Source organism: Glycine soja, chromosome 6 (assembly GCF_004193775.1).
Source record: "Glycine soja cultivar W05 chromosome 6, ASM419377v2, whole genome shotgun sequence".
Classification (NCBI taxonomy): Eukaryota; Viridiplantae; Streptophyta; class Magnoliopsida; order Fabales; family Fabaceae; genus Glycine; species Glycine soja.
This window is the reverse complement of record NC_041007.1, coordinates 15,861,375-15,889,096: the sequence shown is the minus strand read 5'-3', so window position 1 is coordinate 15,889,096 and position 27,722 is coordinate 15,861,375. Positions and strand designations below refer to the sequence as shown.

The 27,722-nt window shown below is 28.3% G+C and overlaps 2 protein-coding genes across 2 annotated transcripts; both read right to left on the bottom strand.

Annotated features, from left to right (window-relative positions):
• Positions 1 to 567: 567 nt before the first annotated feature.
• On the bottom strand, positions 568 to 5,733 carry LOC114416460 (serine/threonine-protein kinase STY13-like). Its single transcript, XM_028381329.1, has 6 exons — positions 5,082 to 5,733; positions 3,959 to 4,080; positions 1,927 to 2,123; positions 1,631 to 1,805; positions 1,153 to 1,287; positions 568 to 1,044 (listed from the first exon to the last, which is right to left on the bottom strand). Exons 1-6 carry the CDS (start codon positions 5,404 to 5,406, stop codon positions 838 to 840), a joined length of 1,161 nt encoding a protein of 386 aa, XP_028237130.1. The 5' UTR covers positions 5,407 to 5,733; the 3' UTR covers positions 568 to 837.
• Positions 5,734 to 25,424: 19,691 nt separating this feature from the next.
• LOC114416459 (transcription factor bHLH168-like) lies at positions 25,425 to 27,461 on the bottom strand. Its single transcript, XM_028381328.1, has 3 exons — positions 27,156 to 27,461; positions 26,246 to 26,581; positions 25,425 to 25,672 (listed from the first exon to the last, which is right to left on the bottom strand). The coding sequence occupies exons 1-3, from the start codon at positions 27,303 to 27,305 to the stop codon at positions 25,577 to 25,579; spliced, it is 582 nt and encodes a 193-aa protein (XP_028237129.1). The 5' UTR covers positions 27,306 to 27,461; the 3' UTR covers positions 25,425 to 25,576.
• Positions 27,462 to 27,722: the final 261 nt, after the last annotated feature.

Below are 27,722 nucleotides of genomic sequence, written 5' to 3'. Positions count from 1 at the left end.
TCAAAATGCGATTGAAAACATGTGAACATACAAGGATTATTGGAAAGATCATAATATGAAGCAGTAGTATAGTGGAAAGTACTGAACTTCTGATATCATTATGAACAAGTGCAATGTAGATGTACAATAATAAATGATAAGGATTAAAAAATAGAAATGAACCTATACAATAATTAATGAACTAGTATCCCAAACATTATAATCTAGACCTATTTCTACAATACTAATTTTGTGTAATTTTTTTATTATTTACTTTTCCAACCTTTAGAAGCATTGATTGATCTATTTCAAAAAAAAAATGCTGTAAAGCTTGATTTCTCTCTCATTTCCGCTCCTTTTGTAATTATCCATAATTAAGTAATAGATTATTAGAAGATATAAGATTGATATAGTAATAAATGAAAAAGAAAAAGGAGAAGAGATCCAAGGTTTAAATCCTCCCATTAATAAATTAAAATTAACAATTAATATTTACCAATAAAAAAAAATTTAAGACCACTACACCACATTTTGTAAAATATTGCAAGTTTTAAAGCAAAACTACTGAAACAAGCAGATGAGAGGATATCTAGCAAATAGATCCAATTTAATCACATCAATCAAGATTACAAACAATATAATGAAAATCTTAAAGGTTACAAGGCCAGTCAAGTAAGAAGAACAAAAGAAAATAAGTTATGGATTTACATAAGAATTGACACATCACCAGCTTTTCCTTCCTATACCCTCTATTGTATATCCCTCTCATTTTGGCTTTTCCAATCCCTGTTTTCTCACCATAGATACCTATTGATTCTTTGAATAGCTAAAAATCATAATAGATTGTTGGAGTAAGGATCAAGGTCCTCTGTGCTTACGGAAGCAAAAACAACCCTGCTGCTGATCAACAGGGATCATACCTCCACCTTTGGATGTGTCAATAGCCTCTATCATGGCAACTACCTCATCCATTTCGGGCCGTTTATCGGGATTGGCGTCCCAGCATCGCTTCATCACATTTGCAAGAGAACTTGGGCAACATCTTGGTATTTCTGGTCTCAGATTCTAAAATTTCATAAAAAAAATATAAATCAATATCTTCGTTAGATCTGAATCCACAGTATCAAACACACACTTCTCATGTGAGAGAATCAAAACCAGAATTAGATGTACCTGGCGAACCACGGCTGAAGTAATCTCTGAGAAACTTAGGTCAGGATATGGCATGTCACAGCAATATATTTCCCACAAACAGATGCCAAAACTGTACACATCACATTTCCTGTTATAGGGGTTGCCATTCAAAACCTGGAAACCACCACCCATTTGTCAAATGAGTGAGTAGTCAATTACACAAGTTTTGTCTTTGAACATATTTAATACTTTTATATGACCTTTTTTATTGAAGAATGCATGCAAGTTATGAATGACTCTGAAGAATGGGAAAATAAATCCCCACTCAGATAACACATGGGGACAGGATATTCCCATTTCCAATCAGACCAAGTGAGTATTGGACACTGCACTAATGCTTCGACTCTAAAGATCAACAATTACAATGATTTATCTCCATCATGATGAAATTTCAAATATATGCTCATACAAAAATTTTTAATTGTGGTAAAAGTTTCTAGGGAAACTGGCTACACACCTCAGGAGCCATGTAACCAAGCGTACCAGTCTCCCCAGTCATGTCGTTTGGATTTGAAGCTTCAACGCGTGCTACTCCAAAATCTGCAATTTTGACAGTGCGTGTCTTATCCAACAGCATGTTCTCTGTCTTTACATCTCTGTGGACAACCTTCTGAGAGTGAAGATAACTCAGCCTGCAAAACCAAGTGAATTCAATTTGAGGGATTATCTATCAAAACAAATTACAAGACAGTCTTTGGCCATAACCGGCTAAACCACAATTACATTGACGTAAAACTACAAAATGATAAATACCCTCTTGCAAGATCAAGTGCCAGCTGGACGACAACCTTAAAAGCTAACTTCCTCCTCCTATTCTTTATTAGGAAAGATTTCAGCGTACCTCCAGCAAGATACTCTACAACGACACAGCAGATATTGCTTGGCATGCTAATTAGACCATTATCAGTCTGTATCTGTAATTCTGAAGACCCCATTGTTGCCCCTATAAACTAAACACGAAGGAAAAAAAATTTGCTTGAGAAACTAGGAAAGAAAAACACTTACAGAAAAGTGCATTATGCCCTTTGAAAAGGGGTGGAGGTATTAAGTGCCAATGTCATAAGATAGAACAGAAAAGAGAAAATGTTATGAAGAGTAGGAAGGAGCATTATGACTAGCCTTGTTCTCGATATTACAAGATCTTTTGTCCTAGAAAATAGTAGGACAAAGACCAGGACACATTGTTGTTGTATGAAGATATAGAATATCTTTCATGGTTGAATTATTTACAAGATTTGGTCAACATAAATACCGATAAAGACCCATATGGAAAATACCTATTCACTTTCATTTCAATCCACCATACCAAAACCCTCTTTCAGGCTCAAATAACTTTGAAGTTGCAATAAAAGAAAAATATATAGAAAGGCCATAGAGCAAAACCGCAATTTTTTTTCCCTATTATCACTATCTAATCCTACATCAAAAGAGTATCTAATCTGTTTAAAGTGACAGAAGTTTGAATTACAATTGTACTACTTTTTCTTATATAGGAGATAATCAACAGAGTTCTCTTATAAATTGCTTTTTAACATCTAAACATTGAAGGAAAATGAGCTCCAGACCTTGTTAATATGGTCATATTTTATGCAACTGACGCTGCAAGCTTTGCAAATGATATTCCTGAAAAGATTCTCTACAGTCTTAACAACTATTTCAACTTGCATATCCTAACACTCACCCAACAAAACCATTATTATCCTTAAATTATTCTAACTTCCATATCCTTGGTTAACAAACCAAATTTGATTATCAGCATAAAGAATAGGAGAACAAAATTTGTAGGACAGGGAAGCTCATATATGTTGAATAAGCTTCAAAATAAAATAAAATAAAAAGGCTAAAATGTAATTTTCATCCTCCTATTTTTCTAAATATGTAATTTTAGTCCCCCTATTTTTTAAGTGAGACATTTTATCCTCCACTTTTAAAAAATTTGTAATTTTAGTCTTCCTATTTTTTAATTGAGACATTTTATCCATCATTTTTAAAAAATATACAATTTTAGTTCCCTTAGTCAATTTCAGACGTATTGAATGCCTATTTTTTTTTAATAAATTAAGTTTACTAGCAATTAAATAATTCAACAAAAACATTTTTCATGTGCATAATAAACAAATAGTTATCCGTCAACGTTTATAGAATACAGCGATCAATGTTTGAAATTGACCACAAGAACTAAAATTGCTAATTTTTTAAAAGTGGGGGATAAAATGTCTCAATTAAATAATAAAAAACTAAAATCGTGAGCTTTTCAAAAGTGGAAATGAAATGTCTCAATTAAAAAATAAGGATTAAAGACGTAAATTTGAGAAAATAGGACAACGAAAATTACATTTTAGCCAAAAAAAAGAACTACTTGTATCACATAAAATCAAAATATCATAAAAAGATCTAGAATACTATTACAGAAGGAAACCTGCATACATCATGCTCATAAAAAAATTTGCTAGATGATCAAAGTATCATAAAAAGGCCTGCAACAACATAAAAGAAACCCCATTTCACAATTTCCAGCAGGGAGGTGGGGGTAACATAGTGAAAAAAGAAATCCCTGAAAGCCAAATAGGTTGGAATAATAGACCATTAATTAAAAAGATCTAAAGTTTGATAGTTTTGAAAGACAGTATAAATCCAAATGCAGCTTGGCATTGACATTATAGAGGAAGACAGAGGACTGAATAACTTTACCCCATCTCACCCCATAAAAATGCAACGCAACATTTTAATCCACAAACTCAACCAACAACAAGAGAAAAATTGAAGATGATGAAAGGAAATTCACCTTAGTGACATTAGGATGTTCAAGTCTATGCCAAACAGCAACTTCTTGTGTAAACGCCGACCTGAGGGCAGCGATTTCAGCCTCTGTCCGGTGCCCTTCTTCACCCCAGTCCAGCATTTTAACTGCGCGTTAATTAAATAATCACAAAACAGTTTTCAGTCAAATGCAGAAAAGCAAACCACCATATCAATTAAGACATAATAATTCTACTTAAATTATAGTCAGCATTCCCAAGAAAACCAATACATTCAACTGGAATCACATAAATTTTCCGATGCACGACAACACCCCATGTCATGTTTGAGTTAGAAAACGTATAGCAATGGATCCAAAACAATCCATCATCAAATCATCGCAAAAGTCCACTCCTTTCAAGAAAACAGAGTTTCCCCGATGATGAACCAATTTTTTCATTTTGAAATTAAATGGGTTCATTCTTATTTACCCAACTTAACTGACAGCATGGTTTATGTTTGAGATCCTACATTGATTAGTAATATAAAATAATGTATATAAATGGGAGACAACTCTCACTTTTTGAGCTAAATTTTGAGTTAAGTTAGACCTTAACTCAAATTGTAAGATGATATTAAGGTCTACCAAAATAATTGTTATTAGGCTGATCGAGATGTCCATTCCTTAACATGAACGAGTGTGTTAAAGATCTCATATTAACTAGTAACATAACCAAACTAATGCACATATGTGGGAGGTAACTAGTGACCCGTTAAGTTAAGTTAAACTCAAATTCAAATTCTAATATAATTTAGGACTTATTATAGGAATTGTTATTAGGCTTATCCAGTCCAGTCACTCGTTATCTGGAGTTATCGAACCATCCAAAGATGTCAAGTTCTACGAACTTCATATTCGAGATGTCCAGTCCTCAGTGTGAGGGGTACGTAGGAGATCTCGTATTAGCTAGTGATATGATCATAAGTGAGAGAATCCTGATTTCCAGTCGTTTGAGCTGAACAAAGTCCAAACCCAAATTCTAAAACTCCATTCCAAAAAGAGAAATTGAAAAGGAAAAACAGCGAAATCTGGAAAAAGCCAAGTTTTTTTTAAAACAAAACATGCAGTTTTTTTTTTTTAAGTCTAGCGAAAAATGGATCGAACTTGCCAGCAACATCTTGGCCATCGTAGATGCCCCGGTGGACAGTGCCGAAGGTTCCCCTGGCTATGACACTCTTGATGATGAGGTTAGAAGGGTCAATTTCCCACTCCTGCCTCTGCTTCTTGAAGGTAGTGGCACCAGCACTCCCCGCCACACTTTTGAACTTAGTGGCAGTGGCAAAGGAACTAGAGTGTCGAGAATGATCAGAACCAGCATCATCCTCTTCTTTTTGCTTCATCAAAACCTTGCTGAGGTGCCTCTCGAGCTGCTCATCGATGCTCTTCAGATCAATCTGATCTGCTCTCACAAACCCATCATTTCCTTCCTTCATCTTTCTCTGCTTCTTCTTCTTGTTGTTGTTTTTCACTCACCCCCTACTAAGTTGAAAGCTTGAAACTTTATGGTTAATGGTGGAGCGTGAAAAGAGGGGAGGTGAAGTAGTGTGTTAATTAGCGAGATATGGTTGTGGGTGTTTGAGTTGTCGTTTGATGATGTTGTTGTAATTGTTCATGTTTTGGTTTTGTGTGTGTTTTTCCCTCCGCAAAATTGCGAGGGTCTCTCCAATTATCCATGTGGGCACATGGAATTGCTGCGTAAAATGTGTGCCTCTGACCCACCCGGTCTCCTCCCCCGGCTCACCTCCTTCCTTACTTGTTTATCGCTGTAATCTACAACATTTATTGCATGTATGTCATTTTTTTTAGGCGAAACGATTCTTAGGGTAATTTTTTTTCTAAATTATTAAATGAAAGTAAATTTTAAATAAATATTTAAAAAGAAAAAGTCGTAGGATATTTTACAATGAGTTTAAAGTGATAAATTATTTTATAATTTTTATTTTTTTTTACTGAAATTGTCAAAAACATTTATGACTTCTTAAGTGAAATTTTTTGAATACCCTCTGAAGTCATAAATTATTTATGATTTCAAAATCATAAATAACTTTATTTAAATTAATATTTTTATTATTAGTTTTATTTAATATTTTTTTATTTAATATTTTCATATTTTTATATTGTTTTATTCAATATATTTTTTTGCTTTTTATATTTTATTTAATATTTTCTGTATTTTTTTTTCTAACGATAAGGATTTTTTTTCTTAAGTTTAATTTGAAAGTTGTACATATAGCCACAACTTCATTTTATTAATGTTTGATTTATAGAAAATCTATTAGATAAAACAATATAAAAATATATATACAAAAATATTAAATAAAACTAAAAATAAAATATTAATTTAAAAAATACTAATTTGTATATTATTTTTGCTTTATTTAATATTTTTATATTTTTGTATATTTTTTATTTAATATATTTTCTATAAATGAAACATTAATAAAATGAAATTATGATTATATGTATGTCTATAAAGTCGAACTTGTTGGAATGTACACAATTAGTTAAAAAATTATTAACATTAAGGAAAAAAAAATATAAAAAGTATTAAATAAAAATATAAAAAATTAAATAAAATTAAAAAATATTAATTTAAATAAAATTATTTATAACTTTAAAGTCATAAATAATTTATAAAAAAATTAAGAAGTTGCAAACTTTACGACTTCAATAAAAAAGAAAGAAAAAATAAAATTATAAAATAATTTACGATTTTGAACTTAGAAGTCATAAGATACCTTATGACTTATCCCTTTATAAATATTTATTTAAAATTTATCTCCATTTAGTAATTTAGAAAAAAAATACCCTTGAACAATAGTTTTACTTGCTTTTTTTACTACTACTAGCATTTATTAGGATAAATAATCATTTTTGTGTATAGATGTGTAAAGCGTTGACAAATTCGTTCCCGAGGGATAAAAATTTAAATTTTAATCCTCAAAAATGAAAAAATTGCGACAAATTCATCTATCCATTAACTTTTGTCTGTTATCGTTAATGAAAAAATTTACACGACAGATCCAAGGACAAATTTGTCATTACTCTACACATTCAAGGACGAAAATAACTATTTATCCAAAATATAATATAATTTTCATTTCCCCCTTCTAATCGTTGCAATCATAACATTGAAATAAACGATTAAAAAAATAAGAAAGCAAATATAAGTTACAACAAATATAATAATAAACATAATATGTTTATTATTCTAAAATTTCTATTGTATCAACAAAATCAAGTTGAATCTCATTTTTTTAAGGATTAATTCAATGACTATACATTTTTGTTTGAGTATCATATTTTGAATAAGTTACTGTCAATATTAGAAATTTCAGAGTAATAAACAGAAATTAACGATAACAAATAAATTTATTGTACTTTTTTTTGGGAATTAAAATTTGAATATTTATCCTTCCAGACGAATTTAACTCATTTAGGGACGAAAATGATTATTTAACTCATTTATTAACTCAATTTGGTTACATGAGTTTCTTCTCTCCTTTCTCTTTTTCTTGTGTTTTTATGCGTGTGTACGATCACTCACCAACTGCCATGAATTGTCGTTGGCGGTTACATTTTGATAGAGTAAATGTTTCAGTCGGTCGTTGAAGAGAAGTTTCGGGTAAAAGATAAAGATGCACCTAATTTGTGGTGGATTGGAGCATTAAAAAAGAATGATATAGAGAAAAATAAAGAAAAAATAATAACAGATACAGATTATATTGAAAAAAATTAACTCAAAAGTTAGTTGAAAGTAAAAAAAAAAAGTAATTTATTAGACTAGTTGAAAAGCGTGTTTAATAAAATTAGTCATTAAAATAGTTAAAAAGTATAAAATAATAAAATAATAATAAAATCATGATTTATTTAAAAATAATAAGTAATAAATTTGATAAATATACTAACTATAAAAAGAAAAAAAATAAAAATTAGAAACTAATATTTTAAAAAATACTACTTCAAAAGCATTTCAAAAAACAGTAAAAATTACTAACAAATTTATTTATCAAACAATCAAATGAGTTTTTTAACCAGTAAAAAGTTTAGAAATTAACTAGGATGTTTTGCCAAACATAATTATAATATATGATGTAATAAAAAAAGGTGAAGATGGATAGAAGAAAAATGGGATGAAAGTAAGTTGTAAGAAAATGAGATACAAGATTACAATTAATCAAAATTTTGGAACACATTTGGAATTTTAAAAGGAAAAAAACTATTTAATTGTTTGGAGATTAAATATATAGGATATTTTGTTTCTTTCCTTCACTTGAATTAATTTATGTCGTTAATGATTTTATTAGGTACCAAAAGTTGTTGGATAGTTTGGCACTTGTATTCTTTAATTAAAATTAGTGGTTTAATTTTTTCGGAGAAATTAATTGAATGTCAAATAAAATGGTCTAATACATCTTAAGTATAAAAAAAAACTAATTTTATTAAGTGTTAAGTTGATACATGATTCTCATTTTAAAAAAATTAATGGCGTTTTAAAAGAGGAATGAGACACATTTTTAATTTATAAAAAAACTATAATTAGTTACATTACTCTTCAAAAATTGAAAATTATCATTTTTTTTCTTAAAAAGAAAAAAGAAAATGCCTATCACATTAGTACCTGAAAAGAGATTGATGTAAAAAAATAGACGGAATTTATCAACTTCTTTTCATTTTTAACGATAAAAGTGATGTTGTAGGTTAATATTATTTTTTACTCCCTTACTTTTACACTTTCATATTTTACCTCAAGGTTTTTTTCTCCATTTAGTTCTGCCCTACTTTCCAAATTTCTCAACTTTTGTCAATTAATTTATTGACCATCTATTATAATTAAAGTGACGCCACAATAGATCACTTTTATAAGTGGTCTACCATAGATCATTTTTATTTATTATTAGATCAATTTTATTTATCAAATTCCTTTTCCAACTCCCTCCACAACTTCTCTTGGTTGTGGAACAACTTTTTTTCCCTCTTTCCTCTTTCATTTCTCTTCTCCACTCCTTACTCCCCCTCCCTCTTTGTAGCCTCTAGCGGCTTCTCCACAACACCATTGATGTTAACCTTTAACATTACCTTCCAACGCTTGCTCCAAGGAACAGACACAACCAAGTTCCACCAACAAATCAAAGCACATTTGTTTTGGATGGCTGAAGACGGGGTGAGTCATAACGGGTCAAGTTAGCTTATTTTACCATTATTTTCTTTCTTGCACATACATATATTTATTTACACACATAGATATAGAGACAAATACACACATATGTGTATGTGGAGGAGAGGATTAAACTATGTGGATGCAATGGATTGAGATATCCTTTTACATAGATAATATCTACAATAAACATATTAATTTAAAACTGTTTATTGCATCATTCATATACATCAAAATTAGCCTAATATATACTCTTAAAATATACAAGAAATATGAATAATTTGGTTAATTTAACCAATTCATTAATAACATTAAAATAATTCAATTGAAACTAACAATTTGTTTGTTTGGTGAGAACTAGCTCATTAATAAAATGGTTAAGTGTCAATCATAAAAAAAAGAATAGTATGAAATTTTGAATGGAGGTTTTATATAAAGATCATCTAAAACATTGCTTTTCTTTTAAGTTTGCACTAACTCATCCAAATCAAACATAAGATAATTTTGAAGTATGTACTAAAGTATAATGTTTAGGCAGTGTTTGACTTAATTTTTTTTGGGCTTTTCTTTGATGATCATGACTTGGTTTATTTGTTTATGTCATGTTGGTTTTGATGATGCATTTGTATTTGTAAAATGCCTTGTATAGTGAGAACACTAGGATCATAGGTTGCTTGATTTTCTATATTTTGCATGATTGTGTGTGATGCATGCATATTAGATAGAATTCCTTATTTGAATGACTCACTTAAGTATCCATATGGTAAAATTGAACTAGTAATTAACTTTAGATTTAAAACTGAACAATATAATCATTTACTAGAACATATTGATCCATGATTTGATCACTCTATTTTCTAGAATTTGCAAGAGTTCACAAATGGTTAATTATTCACTTAAAATAATCGATTATTTGGTCAAGAGAAAATTCACTTAAGATTTCCACTCATTTAATTTATTCACTTAAATTAATTATTCACTAATTTAATTTATTCAACTACTTTCCCCTATTTAAACCTCTGCCACCCCTTGACCAATGCCCTCATTCCCTATCTCTTTTGTCTTTCCCCCTTTTTCTTCGATGCTTTCTTCGACAGAGCCTCCACATTTGTCACTTGAAGCTCCTTTGCCACCTCAACTTTGGCAACCTCGACTGTATCTAAGTATCTTCCTTTGTCACCTTTGTGTCTTCGATAACCATAAGCTTCTTTATTTATATTTAATTTATCTTTTGGGAAAATTTGTTAACTTCCCTACCTTTTTGTTGCATATTATTATGAACTGGGCTCTTATAGAAGAACCAGTTCTATAGGTAGATGTCATATCATTTTACTCCATTACTACACTAAAATAAGAAAAAAAATTCTTATTTTAATAACCCTATTTAGAATCAGACATGGGAGATGCCGAGATGGTCTAAAAGTTCGTTTGAATAAATATTTAAAAAAAATAACACATTCAGAGAAAAATAAAATAAATTGAAAGATAAATTAAATCAAACGTTTAACATAAATTAAAATTAATTTATATACTTCAACTTTTGATGAATTCTCTTATCTAATTCCACAAATTGCTATAAACTTAACAAAATCCAAGTATTCTTACCTTATAACAGTCTTATCAGTGAGATTTTGTGATAACTGCTAAATAACTGTATTTTGATAGTAGAAAATTAGTCAAATATTGGCCAGAAATTAATTATTTAGCAGTTATTTGTGATTAAAAGTTAGAAAATTAATTAAATTAAATTTTTGGTTGCAGATATAAAAATTGGAGGTGTAACAAGCAAAAAGGGCAGAAAAATTGAAAAAAAGAAGAAAATTTAAAGAAGGCCCAAGCCAATACGCGCGTTGAGCGCGCGTCACGGAGTACACGCGCTAAGCGCGCCTACGAAGGTCCAAAGCCCACTTCAGCAGCTATAAATAGAGAGTCAGTCCAAGGGACAGGACCACCACAGAACCCCCCTCTCCTAGGGGTTTCATTTACTCCCTTTCTTTCACCCCCTCCTCTCATTGTAAAGCCCTCATGACCATGAGTGGCTAATCCCCCTAGCTAGGGCCTGGCAGGCCTAAAAAGCCAATGATGTATGGAGCATTTCAAGAGTTATCAATAAAAAGAGGAATTCCCTCCAGGTTCTTTATTTATTTACTGTTCTTTCTTTTTACATCCTGTATCTCTGAACTTGCTTTCTGTTAGGGTTTAGTCCACTCGGGAGAGGGTAAAGCCTAATAAGGGGTAAGGAATGAATACTTGAATCTGTTTTAAGGGTTAGGTCACTCGGGAGAGGGTAACGCTTAAGAGAACATTAAAAGAAGGAAATTATCGGGTTATCTTTTAGAGGGTTTTTCTTCCAGTATCTTTTATCTGCTTTTCTTTCTTGCTTATTCTGCATCTCGGACTTTGTTTTCTGTTAGTCTTTAGGCCACTCGGGAGAGGGTAAAGCCTAATTAGGGGTAAGGAATGAATGCGTGAATCGGTTTTAAGGGTTAGGCCACTCGGGAGAGGGTAACGCTTAATAGAACAATTAAAGAAAGAAATTATTGGGTTAGCATGACTTAATGCCCCAATGCCCATGCTTTAGCAAACATCTAGAATGTAATCCTAATGCATCTTAGTTATTGAGTCTTCGCAAAGGGCATTTGGAAGATAGGTAATTAAGGTAGGCTTGTCATCGTGAGGCATCAGGGGCAAGTAGATGGATAAATGTGGGGCAGAATTAGTTCACTGGTATTGATAACAGACAAATCCTGAATCCATATATCTAGGCTGATTAGACTTGTTAGGTTTTAGCAATTTTATTATATAGATTTTATTTTTCCTTTATTTGAATTTCGTAGAAGTAGTTCTCTTTATCATACCGCAATTTAAATATTTTATCTTTTATTTTGATTTTCAATCTTTTATCTTTTCTTTTCTCTTCCAATTTTATCTTTAAGAATCTTATCTTTTCTTTTCTCTTCTAAGTTTATCTTTAAATATCTTATATTTTCTTTACTTTATCTTCTATCTTGCTTTATCTTTTATTCTAAATTCTTATCTCTTGCTTTTAAATTGAGTTGCATTAATCTAAGTACAAACAAAGTCCCTGTGGATTCGACACTCGGACTTCCGAGAACTTTACTACTTGTGACGATTTGGTACACTTGCCAATGAGTTAACATTTTGCTATAAAAAACTCTTTCAAATTAGAAATTAATCTAAATTGCCCTAACTCCAAATTTCCAACCCATAATCCCACCGAAGTTTCTGATCATTTTATCTTTTTTCAAGTTTTTTTATTTCTTAAAAAATTGATTAAAGCAATTAATCCCAAACGGTTGTTAAACAAGCTCACTCTAAACAAAATCTCACTACTTAAACCGCCTACTAAAAGGGGCATTCCTAGGTGCATTGCTTGTACACTCAGCATTAAAAAAAATCTCAAAATGCCCTTTAGTGTTTTCTAGTTGCTTTTAATTAATTTTTTTTATAGTAGTGCACTCATTCGTTCCTTGTCGCTGTTTCTTCTGATTTTTTCATTGTTGTAACAGGTGCATTGTATCACTTCGGTCTAGGTGAAAGTTTTACGGTGGTGTTTGTGGTGATAGTTGGTTTGATTGTTAACGAAGATATTTTGAAGAGGTACGTCAGCATTCTACTCTTTTTTTGCGTAAAATATAGATTAAAGAATCTGTAAGTTTTATTATAACTTATGAATTAGTTAATCCGTATGAATTATATAGGTTACATAGTCTGTATGAGTTATATAGGTTACGTAATCCGTATAACTCATACAAATTAATTAATCCATATGAGTTATACAAATTTTTAATAAAAAAAATTAATATTTAATATTTTTAAAATATAAATATGTTAGTATGATTGTTAAAAAAATTAAATTAATGTGTATAGAAAATTTATTTGTTTATTTGAAATGTAATTCATATTATTGTTTTAAATATTTTTAAATAAGTGTAGATTGATAATTAATTTTTAATTATTTATTTTTATATTTTGGAAATAGTATTAATTGTAAGATAATTTACACTTGTAATTTATGTACAATTTATTTGAGTTGTTCTAATCTAAAAAATTGATTGTTTTGTGTGGTCATAATTTCATGAATTAGAATTAAGTTGAATAAAATAATTGATTTTACTACATATGATTCGGTTATAATTTTTAATGTATTATATGACTATGAATTGTCTACGTGTGGATGATGTGAGCCTTTGTTACTGCAAAGGTTCATTTGAATCACGATTATCTTATCTTCTCTCTTTAGGGCTTTTTCAATAACTTTGCCTAAAGTACAACTTAATCTCTAGTTCTAACCACAATCATTCATAAATAAAAAAATTATTATATATATATATATATATATATATATATTTTCAAATTTTAAATTTAATTAATTTTATATTGAATTAACTTCTTTATTAAAAAGCAACTTAAAAAAACACTATAATTAATTAATTACATACAAAAACAAATATATAATAATTATAAATATATTTATAATTAAAAATAAAACAATAGTTTTTTCAAAACAAAAATGAAAATAATACATTTTTTATTAAAATATATTAACTATTTCAAAACAACATTCTAAATAATATATTTATAATTAAAAAAATACAATAACTATTTATAAAAATTCAAAATAATATATTTTATTTAAAAACAAACAATAGCTATTTAAAAACAAAAATAAAATTAATATATTTACAATTAAAAAAATAACTATTTAAATATATAATTCAAAATAAAATATTTTTATTTAAAAATAAACAATATCAATTTAAAATAAAAATAAAATTAATATATTTACAATTAAAAAAATTCACTATTTAAAAACATAATTCAAAATATAATATTTTTATTTAAAAAGAAACAATAGCTATTTAAAACAAAAAATAAAATTAATATATTTACAATTAAAAAGAACAATTACTATTTAAAACATAATTTTAAATAATCTATTTTTATTTAAAAAATAAACAATAACTATTTACAAACAAAAAACAAATTAATATATTTATATTTAATAAATAAAATAACTATTTACAAACAAAAATCAAACTAATACTTTTTATAAATAAAAAACATTTATTATTTAAAAAATAAATAAAATTAATACGGATTACATCATCAAACTAATATGAAGATTAAGTAATTTGTATAACGAATACGAATAAGATAATCGATATGGGTTATGCAGATTAACTAATCTGTATGTGTTAACTAATCTGTATGTGTTACACAGATACAAAAGCAACAATAATAATTGAAAATCAGAAAAAAAAAAAGAAAACAAAAAAATACTTACTTCGATGACAGAATACCACAGTGGTGGTGTGGGCGGCCTCAATAGAGCAAAGGAATGCTAATGATGGTGGTGGTGCAGCAACAAAAATGCAGAGACGGAGGAGAGAGGAAGAAGTGTTGTGGCCGAGGAGTATGAATATATCAGGGAGATGATTTTTAAAATTTAAGTGAAGGAAATTTTTGTCACTTTATTTAAATTGCTGGATGTACATAGGAGAAGCCTACTAAAAGAGGAATTCGGCCCAGAAAACAAAAAGTCATAACAAGCCCAAAGTAAAATCCTCACAGCTTCAAATCTGAAAGAGAATAAAAATAAAAATAAAAACATGAGACAAGGAAAAAATAGGGGCTCTTGTTCGACGGCTTTGATGGAGGAGTTGCAAGCAATGGTCGAGCAAAGGTTGAAGGGGGAACACAAATGATGCCAATTTCTGGAATCCGATGAAAATAGTGAACGTGATTATTTCTTTTTATTTTTTTCACAAGTGTGAAATATTGGTATGGATTGAAGAGGAAGCTCAAAACGATTTTTTATAGGATATCATATGCAATTCACTAACACAGGGTCAAATAACAGAGAAATATCATATGCAATTCACTAAAAACAAAAGGATGCGAGTATAATATATTCTAAACTTTCATGTAACAAAACCTATTTAACTCAAATATATTTTGTACCTCTATCTTGCTCTCTTATTGTGCTTCAATTTTTGTTTTACTTTTTGTGCATGTTCTTTTATTCAAATTATACTCTACGATTTTGAAAATCTCTACCTTCTTTCTGTTTCTTTGGTTTATTTTTTCCGTCCCGCCTTTTTAATAATTAACTCCTGCCCTCCTTTGTTGCGTGCTTTTTTTTAATCAGCCCTTTTGAACTCTGAACGCAATCAATTTAACTTATTTATTTTCTTAAATAAACTAATTACTTGTTTTTTTAAAAAAAATTTAATTTTCAATTTTTATATTAGTTTTTTTTTAATGACAAAAACTCATGCTGAATAAAAGCTTCAATTCTATGAACTTAAAATAGTGATCAACGAGTTGCTTTTAGGGATGTCAATAACTAAGTAGAAGGTTCTACTCTAGTGTTGAGAATCTGGTGTAACCTCTGGTAAGTGATGGTGGTGCTCTTAAGTCTTAATGATAATAAAGACTTTGACGTCTAGAGTAACAATAAGGTAGGAGATGCCATACGGCACCAGAGTTTGCCTTTGTTATTTATAGGTGTTTGGTGATATATATTCATAGGTCTCATGAGATTTTCTAAACTAATGTCATCAATCTTAATTACTAGTAAGGTAACTAGGGTATGGTAAAATAGGAAATAGTCTTTAAGATAATGACCTGAATGACAATCTCTTTGTCAATACTTAATTTGGTTTAGACCTAAATAGGACATGGGGCCTGAGATTCTAGCATGATGCCATACCTTGTCTGGAATCGACATGCCAGAAAAGGATGCATCCCATTCCCAGTGCAATATATGATTTCAAGAATCCTGAACCTCGGTTAATGTTGATCATCCCGGGCTAGGCAACTATGTTACTTGCTATTTACACTTTGGTTTTTGCTAGGTACATCCCCATACCCCTTTTTACATCTTAATTACCCATTATATTCTTTTCCAGAGACGCCTACACCCCTTGAAATCCCTTTTCCCTTTCAGAAATGATTTTTTTTGGAATAATATATACCTATTCTGAAAATTTGTATTTCCAGAATTATATATCATAGTTTTGAAAACACATTTTTGGAATACGTAGATGTTATTCCGAAAACACATTTCCAATAGTAATAACATATCACTTAAGGAAATTGATGTTATAAATGCTTGTCTTACACCCCATATTATGTTAGTATTATTTTCATATTATGATTTATATTCTTTAAATCTTATCTAAAATCTTGTTTTTATTTTATCTTTATTTTTCTATAAACCCTAATTTTGAACTCCATTTGAAGGAAAAACGCATAATAACATACCTAAATATCGAAGAAAAAAAATACTGAAAGCCAAATAAGGTGAGAGATAAAAAAAATTAAGGTAATAAAAATCAAAACATGAAAAATAGCGTACCTAAATATCCCAACCAAATAATAGCTTCTTGCTTTGAGAGTTTGATGACAAACTCAAGTTTCTTCAAAATTTGCTACTCTGAACGTACACTCAACGAAATTAGAGTGTTAATATAAACCCTGAAAGTAGGAATAAAAAATAGAGATTCATAACTTTTGGTTGATGTATTGATTATCTTTCTATAGTGGTATTAACGTCACCGTCTCAAATCTCTTTTTCTTCGATCTCCTCCGAATATCTTAATCATACTTTTGAGAGACTTGGGGTGATTACAATTCCATGACAGAAAGTCTTCATATGGGACATTCAATCACTTGAAGTTGTAACTTGCCTTGCAAAAGCTAGCTTCTAAGCCTTGGTAACATCGTTAGTTCCAAGTCCTCTAATTTCATAAGAACTCTCTCATCTAAAGCATCATCACATCACCTTTATTCCACTTCCTTGTTCTAATTCCTCCGAGTTCACTCACCTAATCCATCACCCTAATTCTCACTTTCAACTTTCTGTAACTCCAATTTCATAGAAGCAATCTCATTTTGTGCATCACCACCGTGACTCTTTTCAACAATAGTCTCTATATTATCAGACAACCGTATTCCAAGCACTTGGAGCTGTAGAAGCTCCTTAGCCACAACTCTTGGAAAAACATGATGCAGGGCACCACAACAGCTACTTTGTATTTCTTTCAACTTGCAAAAAAAAACCTGAAGAGAAAACACATAATGTTACATGTAATATACACAATATTATTCAATGAAGATGGGTGAAGATGAGATTAAAAATTAAGATTTAAAGAACAATACAAAATATGATGAAAATAAGATTTTAGATAGGATTTAAAGAATATTAATGATAGGATAAAAATAATACAGGCAAATATGAAGTGTAAAATAAGCATTTACAATGTTAACAATCTTAAGTAATATTTTATTACTATTGGAAATATCATTTCCAGAACTATATATTATAGTTCCAAAAATATATTTCCAGAAGTAAATGTTATTTCAAAAAGAAATTCTCAAAAAGAAAAAGGGATTGCAAGGGGTGTACTTTTTTAAAGAAAAAGAGTATAATGGATAATTAAGATATAAAAAGGGGAGTATGAGGGTGTACTTAGAAAAATAGAGGTTTAAATAGAAAGTGCCAATATCTTGGTCTAAAAATATCTGGCCTAACAAGAGGCTAGTTGCCTATCATAGTTCAAAGGGAGAGACAGGTTTAGATCACTGTCTATACAGATAAAAGAAATATTTTTCAATTATCATTTTATTTATTTATTTTAAATCATCCTTCTTTGTTTTTCTTCATTCAATTTTCTATAACTTTTTGTCAAAATAAGAATAAAAATTGAAATAGTGCAAAATAATTTAATTGAAATTGGCAGTTTGGTTAGTAGGTGAGAATGGTGAGAAAATAGGAGAAAAATATAAAAAAAAAGCAAGTTTGTTTGGTTGTATAAAAATATGTATGGAGGAAATTAAATAGGTATGAATAAAAAGGTGTGAGTTTCACACATTTTTATTTTATCTGAAATATGCAAAAATTATATTGTTTGCATTTTCCAACAATAATAATAATTATGAATGTTATTGCATGTCAAAGTAGTTGTTTTGCCAGAATTTCATAATTAATTATGAATTTATTCTTCATAATGGATTATTATCATTATTCTTTTATTTTAATTTTCTTAATGAATTTGACTGGAATGAGATACTGCAACACCAGCCACGCAATGCAAGTGCACCAACTACAGACCCCCAAAAGGAGAATCGTTCCACCCAAGCATTTGGTGGATTACATCTAACAAATTATGTTAGAATTGCTGAGCTGGTAGCTCGTTAATTAGTGGCTAGGAAATATGCTGCCCCATGCTTGAGAAGTATTCTTTTTCTTAACCATGACCAAAAGAGTGTGCAGGAGAGGATCCAGATTTCTAATAAAAAAAGAATATGACTAAAAGACTGATAATCAAAATTAATATAAACTTCCTTCTAACTAACTAGGTATTAGCCAAAGCAACAACAAAAAATGTACTGAGATACCTCAACAAAAATAATGCAAATAATAAAGTGTATATATGAAATGCATGAAAATTATTGCTCCTGTAATTGAGTGGTGTTAGTATGACTTATCTAGGGTTTTAAAAGAAATTTAAAAAGAGCAATGTCGTACTTCTAAATTATGACTTGCTCCGTGTTAAAAAAATCGCATGGCAAAGTCGTACTCCAAATAATATACAATTAACTTGTTCAAACTTGATTAAAAAATAATAAACAGACTAAGCCCAAGTCGTACATAGAGAGTAAAACAAAATCCCAAAACTTCAATACAAAATGCATCGCCCGTTATTTTTTATTTAAAATAATAAATATCCAATTAAAAATAAGTCTCTAACCTCACATATGAGTGACTAAGCCTTCTAGATAAATATTGTAAATTTCGAGTTACATTACACTATACAAGTTAATATATAACTTTTTTTTTCCGCTGTGCTTTAAATGATATCCCTCATGTCACTTAAACTGATCAGCTCATGACACTTCCTCTTTTTTAAATTTAATATTATTTTATATTTTAATGCTAAAATATTTGTAAAATGTAAATGAAACGACAATGCTCTCTCTTAAGTCTCCATCTCATCTTATCAACAATAAAATTAATATATTCTAAATATTATATATATATATATATAACTTTTTCAACCACTGTTTGCTTATGGTCAAATGAATAACTTTGAACTACTTATACCTATACCAATTCAACAATATGATTCTTTTCATTAATGTAAGTGCAATATACTTGACATACTAAAATTGATAGGGTTCTTTTTGTTACAAAAATAAATTAATGGGATTTCATTTAGTGGAAGAGAATTAAAGATGTTTATATATAACAAATTAAGGTTCGAATCTTGTTGAAGAATATTTTCTATATAATTGTGTTACAAATAAGATTAATTTTGAAAAAAAAATCTAGGGAAAAAACGACATAGTAAAGGTGTGTGCTCTTTTTAATCTTCAATGCTCTAATGTCTAGACATATATCGAATGGTCTCACCATGTTCTGCTATACTAGGCAATACAGCCTAACCCTTAAAATATGCTACATACATAGGTAGCAAAGGGCCCAGATAATAAGGCCTAACTTTATAAGCATTTAACTTATGCAAATGAACTTATGAGCAATCCGTACAAGAAAGATGAGAATGCCAACAACCGCAGAAAAACAGCTTGAACACTCCTAACATTGCATGTCTCCCAATTCTGTCAACTAAGATGTCTCATGTGGACATGTTCTAATATTTGATTACAACATGCATGCAAGGTTAAAAGATAAAGTGAAAATATAATCTATAATTTTTTTACATGATTTAGTTTATAATATATTTGTATTTTAAGGCATTTTATTAATGTATATTTTCAGAATACAATATAATTGTATCATTCTCTAAATTATTAAAATAAAGCATTATAATTTTAAATTTAAAGAAAAGTGAAACATATGCAAAATTAAATAAATAAGTAAATAATAGAGTAAAGAACTAGTTTTTTAAATTATTATCATCTTCATTTGATAAAAAATTATAAACTTTTTAATTTGCGAAAGAAGCCAAATGATACTCTGAAACATTTTTATAATTGTAAACATATAAAACTTAAAGTGGAGATTTCTTTATTCTCTAAATTTTAGTTTTTTTAAATCTATCGTCCTTCCTTAGTTACTTATCTAAAGATAACATGCACCTATACTATTTCTTTTAATCAACTTGCATCTAATAAGATATGCATCTAAATCACTAAATGTATCACACAATTAAGATTAATTTTATTTAATCCATAAATTAACATTAGATAAATTAAAAATGATCATATTATATTTAATGCCATTAATTAATTATGTACGCATGACGTTGGTATACAATTTATAAGAAAATTAAATTATTGTATATAGTAATTAACTTAAAATAATACAGTGATATTTTTAATTTTTAAAAATGTATAAATGTAGTCATTATTAACTGATATGAAGATCTAGTTGGACTCACCAAAAAAATGAAGATAAAGTTGGTATTTATTAAAAGAAATAAACATTGCCTTAAAAAAACCTTTTTTTTTAATTTGTGTCATTCAACTATTAGAGAGAAACCACGTAAAAGAATCTATAAGAGAGAAAAAATTATTATTTTAATTATTAAAATAAACATTGTGACTTATAAGTTGTCTACGAAAAGAGAATAATTTTTTTTTGTCTCATATGTACCAAGTGTAATCTATACATAAACGTGTTATATATATAGATATTTAGTGAAAAAAGATTTTAGTCTAAATTATAATTTTATTTTTCTATTTTTAAATCAGGACATTTATTTTTTTTTATTTTTCATAATAAAAACAATAAACCTCTATTTGTTAATACTATTTTCTATATATCACTAAGAGTTATTAATTTTTTTTCAAATTATCAAAATTTATAAATTAAAAAATATTTAATATATAATTTTTTAACTTTATTTTATATAATTTTATATTTTTTATTTTGAATAATTTAAATATTTTTATTTTATCAATTTATAATTAAATTTCATAAATTCATATGTAAATTATTTACATAACTCTTTGTAAATTTATTTTAATAGAAATATTATTTTTATTCTAATTATTTATGTAAAATTATTCATAAAAAAGAAAAGAAAATACTTATTTTATTTAGTTAATTATATTAATAATATTGTCTATGTATCGTTAATCAAGATTTATTATTTTCAAATTATCAAATTTATAAATTAAAAATTATTTAATATATAAATACTTTTTAGTTTAACATAAATAATTAGACTAAAAATAATCTTCATATTAAAATAAATTTTTAAAAAAATTATGTAAATAAGTTACATATTAATTTATGAAATTTATTATAAATTGTTAAAATAAAAATGAAAATATGTAGACTATTCAAAATAAAAACATATAAAATGATATAAAATAAAATTAAAAAAATTTATATATTAAATATTTTTTAATTTATAAATTTTGATAATTTGAAAAAAAATTAATAACTTTTGATTAATAATACATAGAAAATAATGTTAATATAGTTAATTAAATAAAAGAAGTGTGTTAGTGATTTATTATCTTGTTTATAAATAAAAAGTTATGAATTCAATTTTTATTAATATAATTTTTATTTTTCACTTTATTTAATCTTTTTTCACATAGGATTAATGTGAATGAAGTAGTTAAACAGTAATAAAATTGCATATTTTTTAAAAATAAAAACGTTAATAGAAATCTTCATTGTTAATAATGATTATTCTATTTTATTAGATAAAAGTAAATATAATAATATGAAATTGAAATAAAAATTATAAAAAAAATCATACTCCATTTATTCTTATATACAAGACCACCCAGTTACGTACTTCATCAAACTTAAAAAGAATAATTAATTTAGTTAATAACAATAAATTTATCTTAAATTTATAAAAAAAATTAAAATTATTTTTATCATTAATATTTTTTCCTTTTATAATAGTTTGTCAATACATTTTTTTCTTTTAATAAAGAATATTTCTAATCTAAAAATAATTAATAGAAGAAACATTATAAATTGAGTTTTATAAAAAATAAAAAATACTATTTAAAATTTTAGTTTTATAAATAAGAATGGAAGAATTAAAAAGAAACATATTTTTTGTATATGTTTATTAATTTAACATTATAAGTTAAGTATATTTTTAATTACCATATTATCGTAAGTATGAACTGACATTATCCGGATGACGTTTTTGTCTTGAACTTGATTCCGGTTTGCCTCTTGCCGCGAAAAATAAAGACAAACAACAGCACGCAATGTTCCCAAAAAATCGTCCAAAAGCATGCTCTATAGTAGTCAATGTTCATGTGCAGTTAATCAGAAAAATATAAAAGCCAAAATCATGAAACTAGATTGATTTAAGTTTTAATATCTTATTGACGTGAAACAACAGTTTGAAACTTTGAATCCAATTGAATCCCAATCCAATGCTAGTTCTTCACGTACAGTTCAGTGTTCAAAAGTTGAAGTCAGTTGCGCAGCTAAATTGTGAACTGAAACATCAAGTTAAACGTGCGTGTATCTTAAACACATAATGTTGAATTGTTGACACATAAGTGTTTTTATCCGAACATATGTGAATAATTAAAGAAAATGTATAATAATGTATCTATTTACTCTTCCATTTTACTTTCATTCTATTTTTTCTCTATTTTTTTTTCTATCAAATCATTTGTTATATGATTATGTGTCACTTTTTCTCTTTTCTTCATATCTTTTTCATTGATTCACCTCAATTCACCTCATTTTTTAAATATAGGCGTTAATCAACAATCATAAATAAATCGTTCTTGGAGTCGAAAAAATCGGAAAGTGACATACTCTAATGCTGATAGTCTTGGTCCTAACTGTTCTTATATAGGATTTTTTATTTTTTTTATAGTTGGGGATAGACATTTTCTTTCAACATTTTTAAATTTGCATTACAAATGTTTCGATTAAACGCAAAAAAAAATTACTCCCATTTTTATAATTAAAACAACATAATGTAAGGAAAAGTATAGTTAACATGGTGTTATGTATGAGTGTGCCAAGGACTAGATATAGGTCATAGTGACAATCGTGGAATCAATATGAAATCTCGTATGTGTATAATTTCTCTTTCCCTATACTTTTAATATTATGTATTTTCTTGAATATTTATGTTGAACACTTAGATTCTTGTTCATATTATGGTAATTTGCATTTCATTAACCACTACATATATGACCATCTCTATACATCTTAAACAAACAATATTAATTAAATTATTGATTTTTTTTAAGTGATTGAATTGCTTTTTGGAAGAAAACAATTTTACAATTCAATTCACCCCCTCCTGGACTTCTATATCCTTTGTCTAACATCCTTTGGTGCTTCCAAATACCATTGAAACACCACCATTAATACGAGAAAAGCTCCATGTTAGCGACCATTGCAATGCATCATCAAATTCATCTTCTAATTGCTTATCACCATGCTTATAACTAGATTTCTCTTTTTTTCACTTTTAAAACATTATACACGGTCAACCTATTTGAAGATAACCTTCAAGTATTGACAAGAACATAATCGATAAAGAAATATAGCTTTATGTGATAAAAGAAAGAAATCTAGTTATAAGTTAATTATATTTTTTTAATTTGTCTCCCTAATTTAGACTGTGCAATTTTTGCCTCCCAACTAAATTAAGTTTTGTTTTCAGAATTTTATAAATTTTCTCTATTGATTTTGTTTTGCTTAAAAGCCCTTAAATTCTCAGTTTATGCTAAAAATCTTTATAATTGAATAAATTAATTTGATATCATGAAAATTTGTCAATCCCAACATCAAATTTATTTCAAAATAAAAAAAAAATCTACAATTTTTTCTCTTCAAACCCTAATATTGTTTCTTATAAAATCCTTTAATAATTATTTTTTCAAGTTTCCACTTTCTTATTTCTATTTTATAAAATGATTCCATGTCTTAATTTATCATAAATCCTAAAATATTTGGATAAAAAATAAATTGAGAATTTTAAATGAAGGGAAATTAATGAGACCTAATTCATTTAATTTAATAATAGAAGAAAAAAAATCATTAGTTAAGAACAACTTGAGAAAACAAAATCACATGCAATATAAAGTACAGAGATTAAACGTAAAATCAAGTCAAAAACAAATATTTAATTTAATTTTTTCATATCAAACAATATGATCACTTATCAGTGTACTGAAAACGTGACTTGAAGACGCAATTTTTGACCTCAAACCACTTTTTCAAGTTCATGGCCCCTTATCTAGCTTAGCTTGCACACATACATGAACTTGGTCTTGGTAAATTCAAGCCATTAATTTTAGCTTTAATTTCCTATTATAAACCTTCTTCTTTTAACTATGTGCTGACTTTTGTCTTATATGCATACATGCCCTTATTCACACATGTATACATGGAATTAAGTCGAAATTTTGTAGGTTGAGTTCACACATTTGTGCTGTAAATCTCCGGCGGCGCAACAAATTCAAAATGAACGTACCCAATTGGTGACCCTTTTCAGGAAATGGACAAAAATCATAGTTTTAATTTCCATTTTAAGCAAGAATATTTTCGTTGAGCACGTGTGAACACGTGGCATATTTGCTTCTTGAAATTATTATTATTATTGTCCTAATCTGTGGTCATTACTTTGAAAGCAAATTAGTGATTGTGATTTCGTTTGTTTTGCAAGAATTTAATTACCACAAATTTTAAGGACAAGACTAATAATCCTTACACTAGGCTCATCCTTAGAAAGTTCTTTTCGTAAAATCCATTGCTATGAATTTTTTTTAGTAAGAAATCATACAAATCTTATTTGTCTATTTTCTATTGGATAAGCTTATGAATTTTATAAAAGAAAATTATACAAATTGGGAGAAAGGGTTTTGCTATTCAGTGTGAAACGAAATCAGAGAATATATTTGGCATGTATAAAAGAAGGAAGAGACGGAAATTACGGGATCGATAAGAAAGAAATAGCTAACAATATAACATAGTATATAAAGGTGAATTTTCCTCTAAAAAATAAAGTCTATAAAGGTGAATTTCCCTCTAAAAAATAAAGTCTAATATGATTTTCGTATTGCCTGTCGAATTGACGCTATAGGATTATCGATCCTTCCGTAAATTAAAGCATATAATATATCGCATTAGTTCTTTTCAACTGTGTAATTTTCTTTAAAGATTATTAACTAATTATTCCCATCGTTGAGATGTCTTTTTCTTGACCGCTTAGCTGAAAACCCAATTCTAGCATTATTTTATAATTTTAATTCGACTAAAAGAAACAAAGAGATTATATATTTCTCTTTTCTGCCTTTTTAAGAAAAAACTAATATATATTATTGTTATTATTTTGGTACACAGCTAAGATATAGCTCTCAAACTATCAATTTGCATGTGGCCAGGCAACAATACATATACAGCTAGCTAGCCAGTGATAGAAAAGACAGGGATAACTCTCAAGCCTTCACACATCTTCCGGCCAGATTTCTGGTGGGACAATAAACTCTTGAAGTCTATTATACACCCTCGTGGTCTCTACTCCCACTCTTGATATTTTAGCCTGAGACAAGAAAAAGGGTCATCAAAATTAGGCAAAATTATAACATCAATCATCAGCCTAACGAAAATAAGAACTTGTAGGCTAAACTTAATAATATTAGATAAGAAAGTTAAAATAAATAGATAAAATGGAAAACATTGAGGAAATATTTAAATACTCTAATAAATATATATATATATATATATATATATATATATAAAAAGAATTTAATGATATATACTCGATTTTATATTATCAAATCAATTACAAATTATATTTTATATGAACTTTTAAGATAATTTTATAAAAATATCATAAATGATGATTTATGGTAGGATGATAATATAAAATATTTTGTAGTAATTAATGCTAACATAGTTTTTTTTCATAATTAAAATTTTAAAAAACAAAGAATTAGATAAAGAAATTGAAAATTTAACCGATTGTAATAGATTTGGTTTTACTTTGAAATAAAATAAAATAGGTAACTCAAACTAATCTGAACTCATTTAATTAGACTAGTTTGATTTGTATACGAGGTTTATTGGTCCGATAAATACCCTTATCCACAAGAAAAAAAATGTCTACTTGTACCTGAGCATGAACAACGTAAAATATCTTGTCCCCAACAGTTGAGAAGCTTGCAGTGACAACTTCAGCACCTTCTTCCTCGAGCACACTAATAACTTCGTACAACATGAATGTCTTGTTCAACCCAGTCACCAATATCACTTCGATGCCGGAACCCAAGTCCCTTAGCTCAAGTATTGGCAATTTGGACTCAACATTATTGTTGAACATTTTTCTACCATCATTGCTTTGGTTTGACATGGCTTGCTCCTTCTGCCTCTTCAGTTTCTCTACTCTCTCTGTCATTTGTCTTATATACCTTGCTGCAAGATCCAGCTGGTCCTGCAGCCCTAGCATCAACTGAAAACATTCAATTAGCTAGTTAATTTTTACATCTATGTTTGAAACAAAGTTCATCAAAGCAGTTAGGAATGTGCTTTTGGGAATTTCAATGTCCATTCTCGGATTCAAAGACAAAAATAAAGATAGAAGAATTTATTACTTTGTGAGTAAAAGTATTTTGAATGTAATTGACATCCAAACATCCACTAAGGTATGTTCACATTTCAGGTAAAAATATCTAAAAATATGTTTGAGAGTAAAATTAGTTTATAATCATGTTTGGTTATCTCCCAAAACTATATTTGAAAATAAAATTTTTCCTGCAAATTAAACAATTTTGAAGAAGCAAGACTTAAAATATTTTTGCAAACTTAAATAAAACATGCACTAAAAGTGTGTTTGATTTGCAGTTGAAAACCTTTAAACTTTCGTTCAACTACAAGCAACAAATTATTGCTTCCTATTGTGCTTCGGAAAGTGAGAACTTCATGGAAACGGGTTTTCAAACACACTCTTAGTTGGTAACTTCTAGGTGAAGAGTTCAATTAAAAGAGAGAAAAAAATGTGTAGATGACTGTTGTTATATATGTACCTTGGGTTTGGCTGGTTTGAGATTGGGAGGAATAAGAGAAGAAAGCTGATGGCAGAGGGATTTCATGTGAGTTCTGCGGTTCCTTTCAATGGTTTTGCGATCAAGTTTAGAGGACTCATTGCTGGTGCTTGCTACTCTCTTCTTCATCATGAATCAATTGTGCGGTTATTTCATTAATTGTCTCAATTACAAGACAGAAATTAAACCTAACTAGCTAGTGCTAGCTTCTGCTACTTAAATTTTAGGCTGGGCTATGTTGGACCAATGATGAGATTATGAGAGAAACAAGTTTTATCATTTGGAGTATTCAAGAAGTTCAGGTGTTTATATACACAAACTTTGTGTGGTCTGTGGCAGTCTTAGTCTTCCAGAATAAGATGTTGTGGAGGCTGTGGGACACACAGGTTATGCAGTGCATGCATGTGGGATTGGCATGGGTACCCCAATATTCTTATTGATTGTACGATTTACGTCAAAATCCTTTTACAATTTTATAATTTTTGGTATAAATGGTTTGAATTAACATGTACGCGGTTGTATTTATATCCTATGTACCAAATTATTTCA

What these genes read in the sequence shown, in the direction of transcription:
- LOC114416460 (XM_028381329.1), bottom strand. Translation starts at nt 5,406, where the DNA reads ATGAAGGAAGGAAATGATGGGTTTGTGAGAGCAGATCAGATTGATCTG. An exon ending in AACATCCTAATGTCACTAAG is followed by an intron (nt 2,124 to 3,958) that starts GTGAATTTCCTT and finishes CTTCGTGTTTAG; the next exon opens with TTTATAGGGGCAACAATGGG. An exon ending in CTTCAGCCGTGGTTCGCCAG is followed by an intron (nt 1,045 to 1,152) that starts GTACATCTAATT and finishes ATGAAATTTTAG; the next exon opens with AATCTGAGACCAGAAATACC.
- LOC114416459 (XM_028381328.1), bottom strand. Translation starts at nt 27,305, where the DNA reads ATGATGAAGAAGAGAGTAGCAAGCACCAGCAATGAGTCCTCTAAACTT. An exon ending in TCAAACCAGCCAAACCCAAG is followed by an intron (nt 26,582 to 27,155) that starts GTACATATATAA and finishes GAATGTTTTCAG; the next exon opens with TTGATGCTAGGGCTGCAGGA. An exon ending in TTTACGTTGTTCATGCTCAG is followed by an intron (nt 25,673 to 26,245) that starts GTACAAGTAGAC and finishes TTCTTGTCTCAG; the next exon opens with GCTAAAATATCAAGAGTGGG.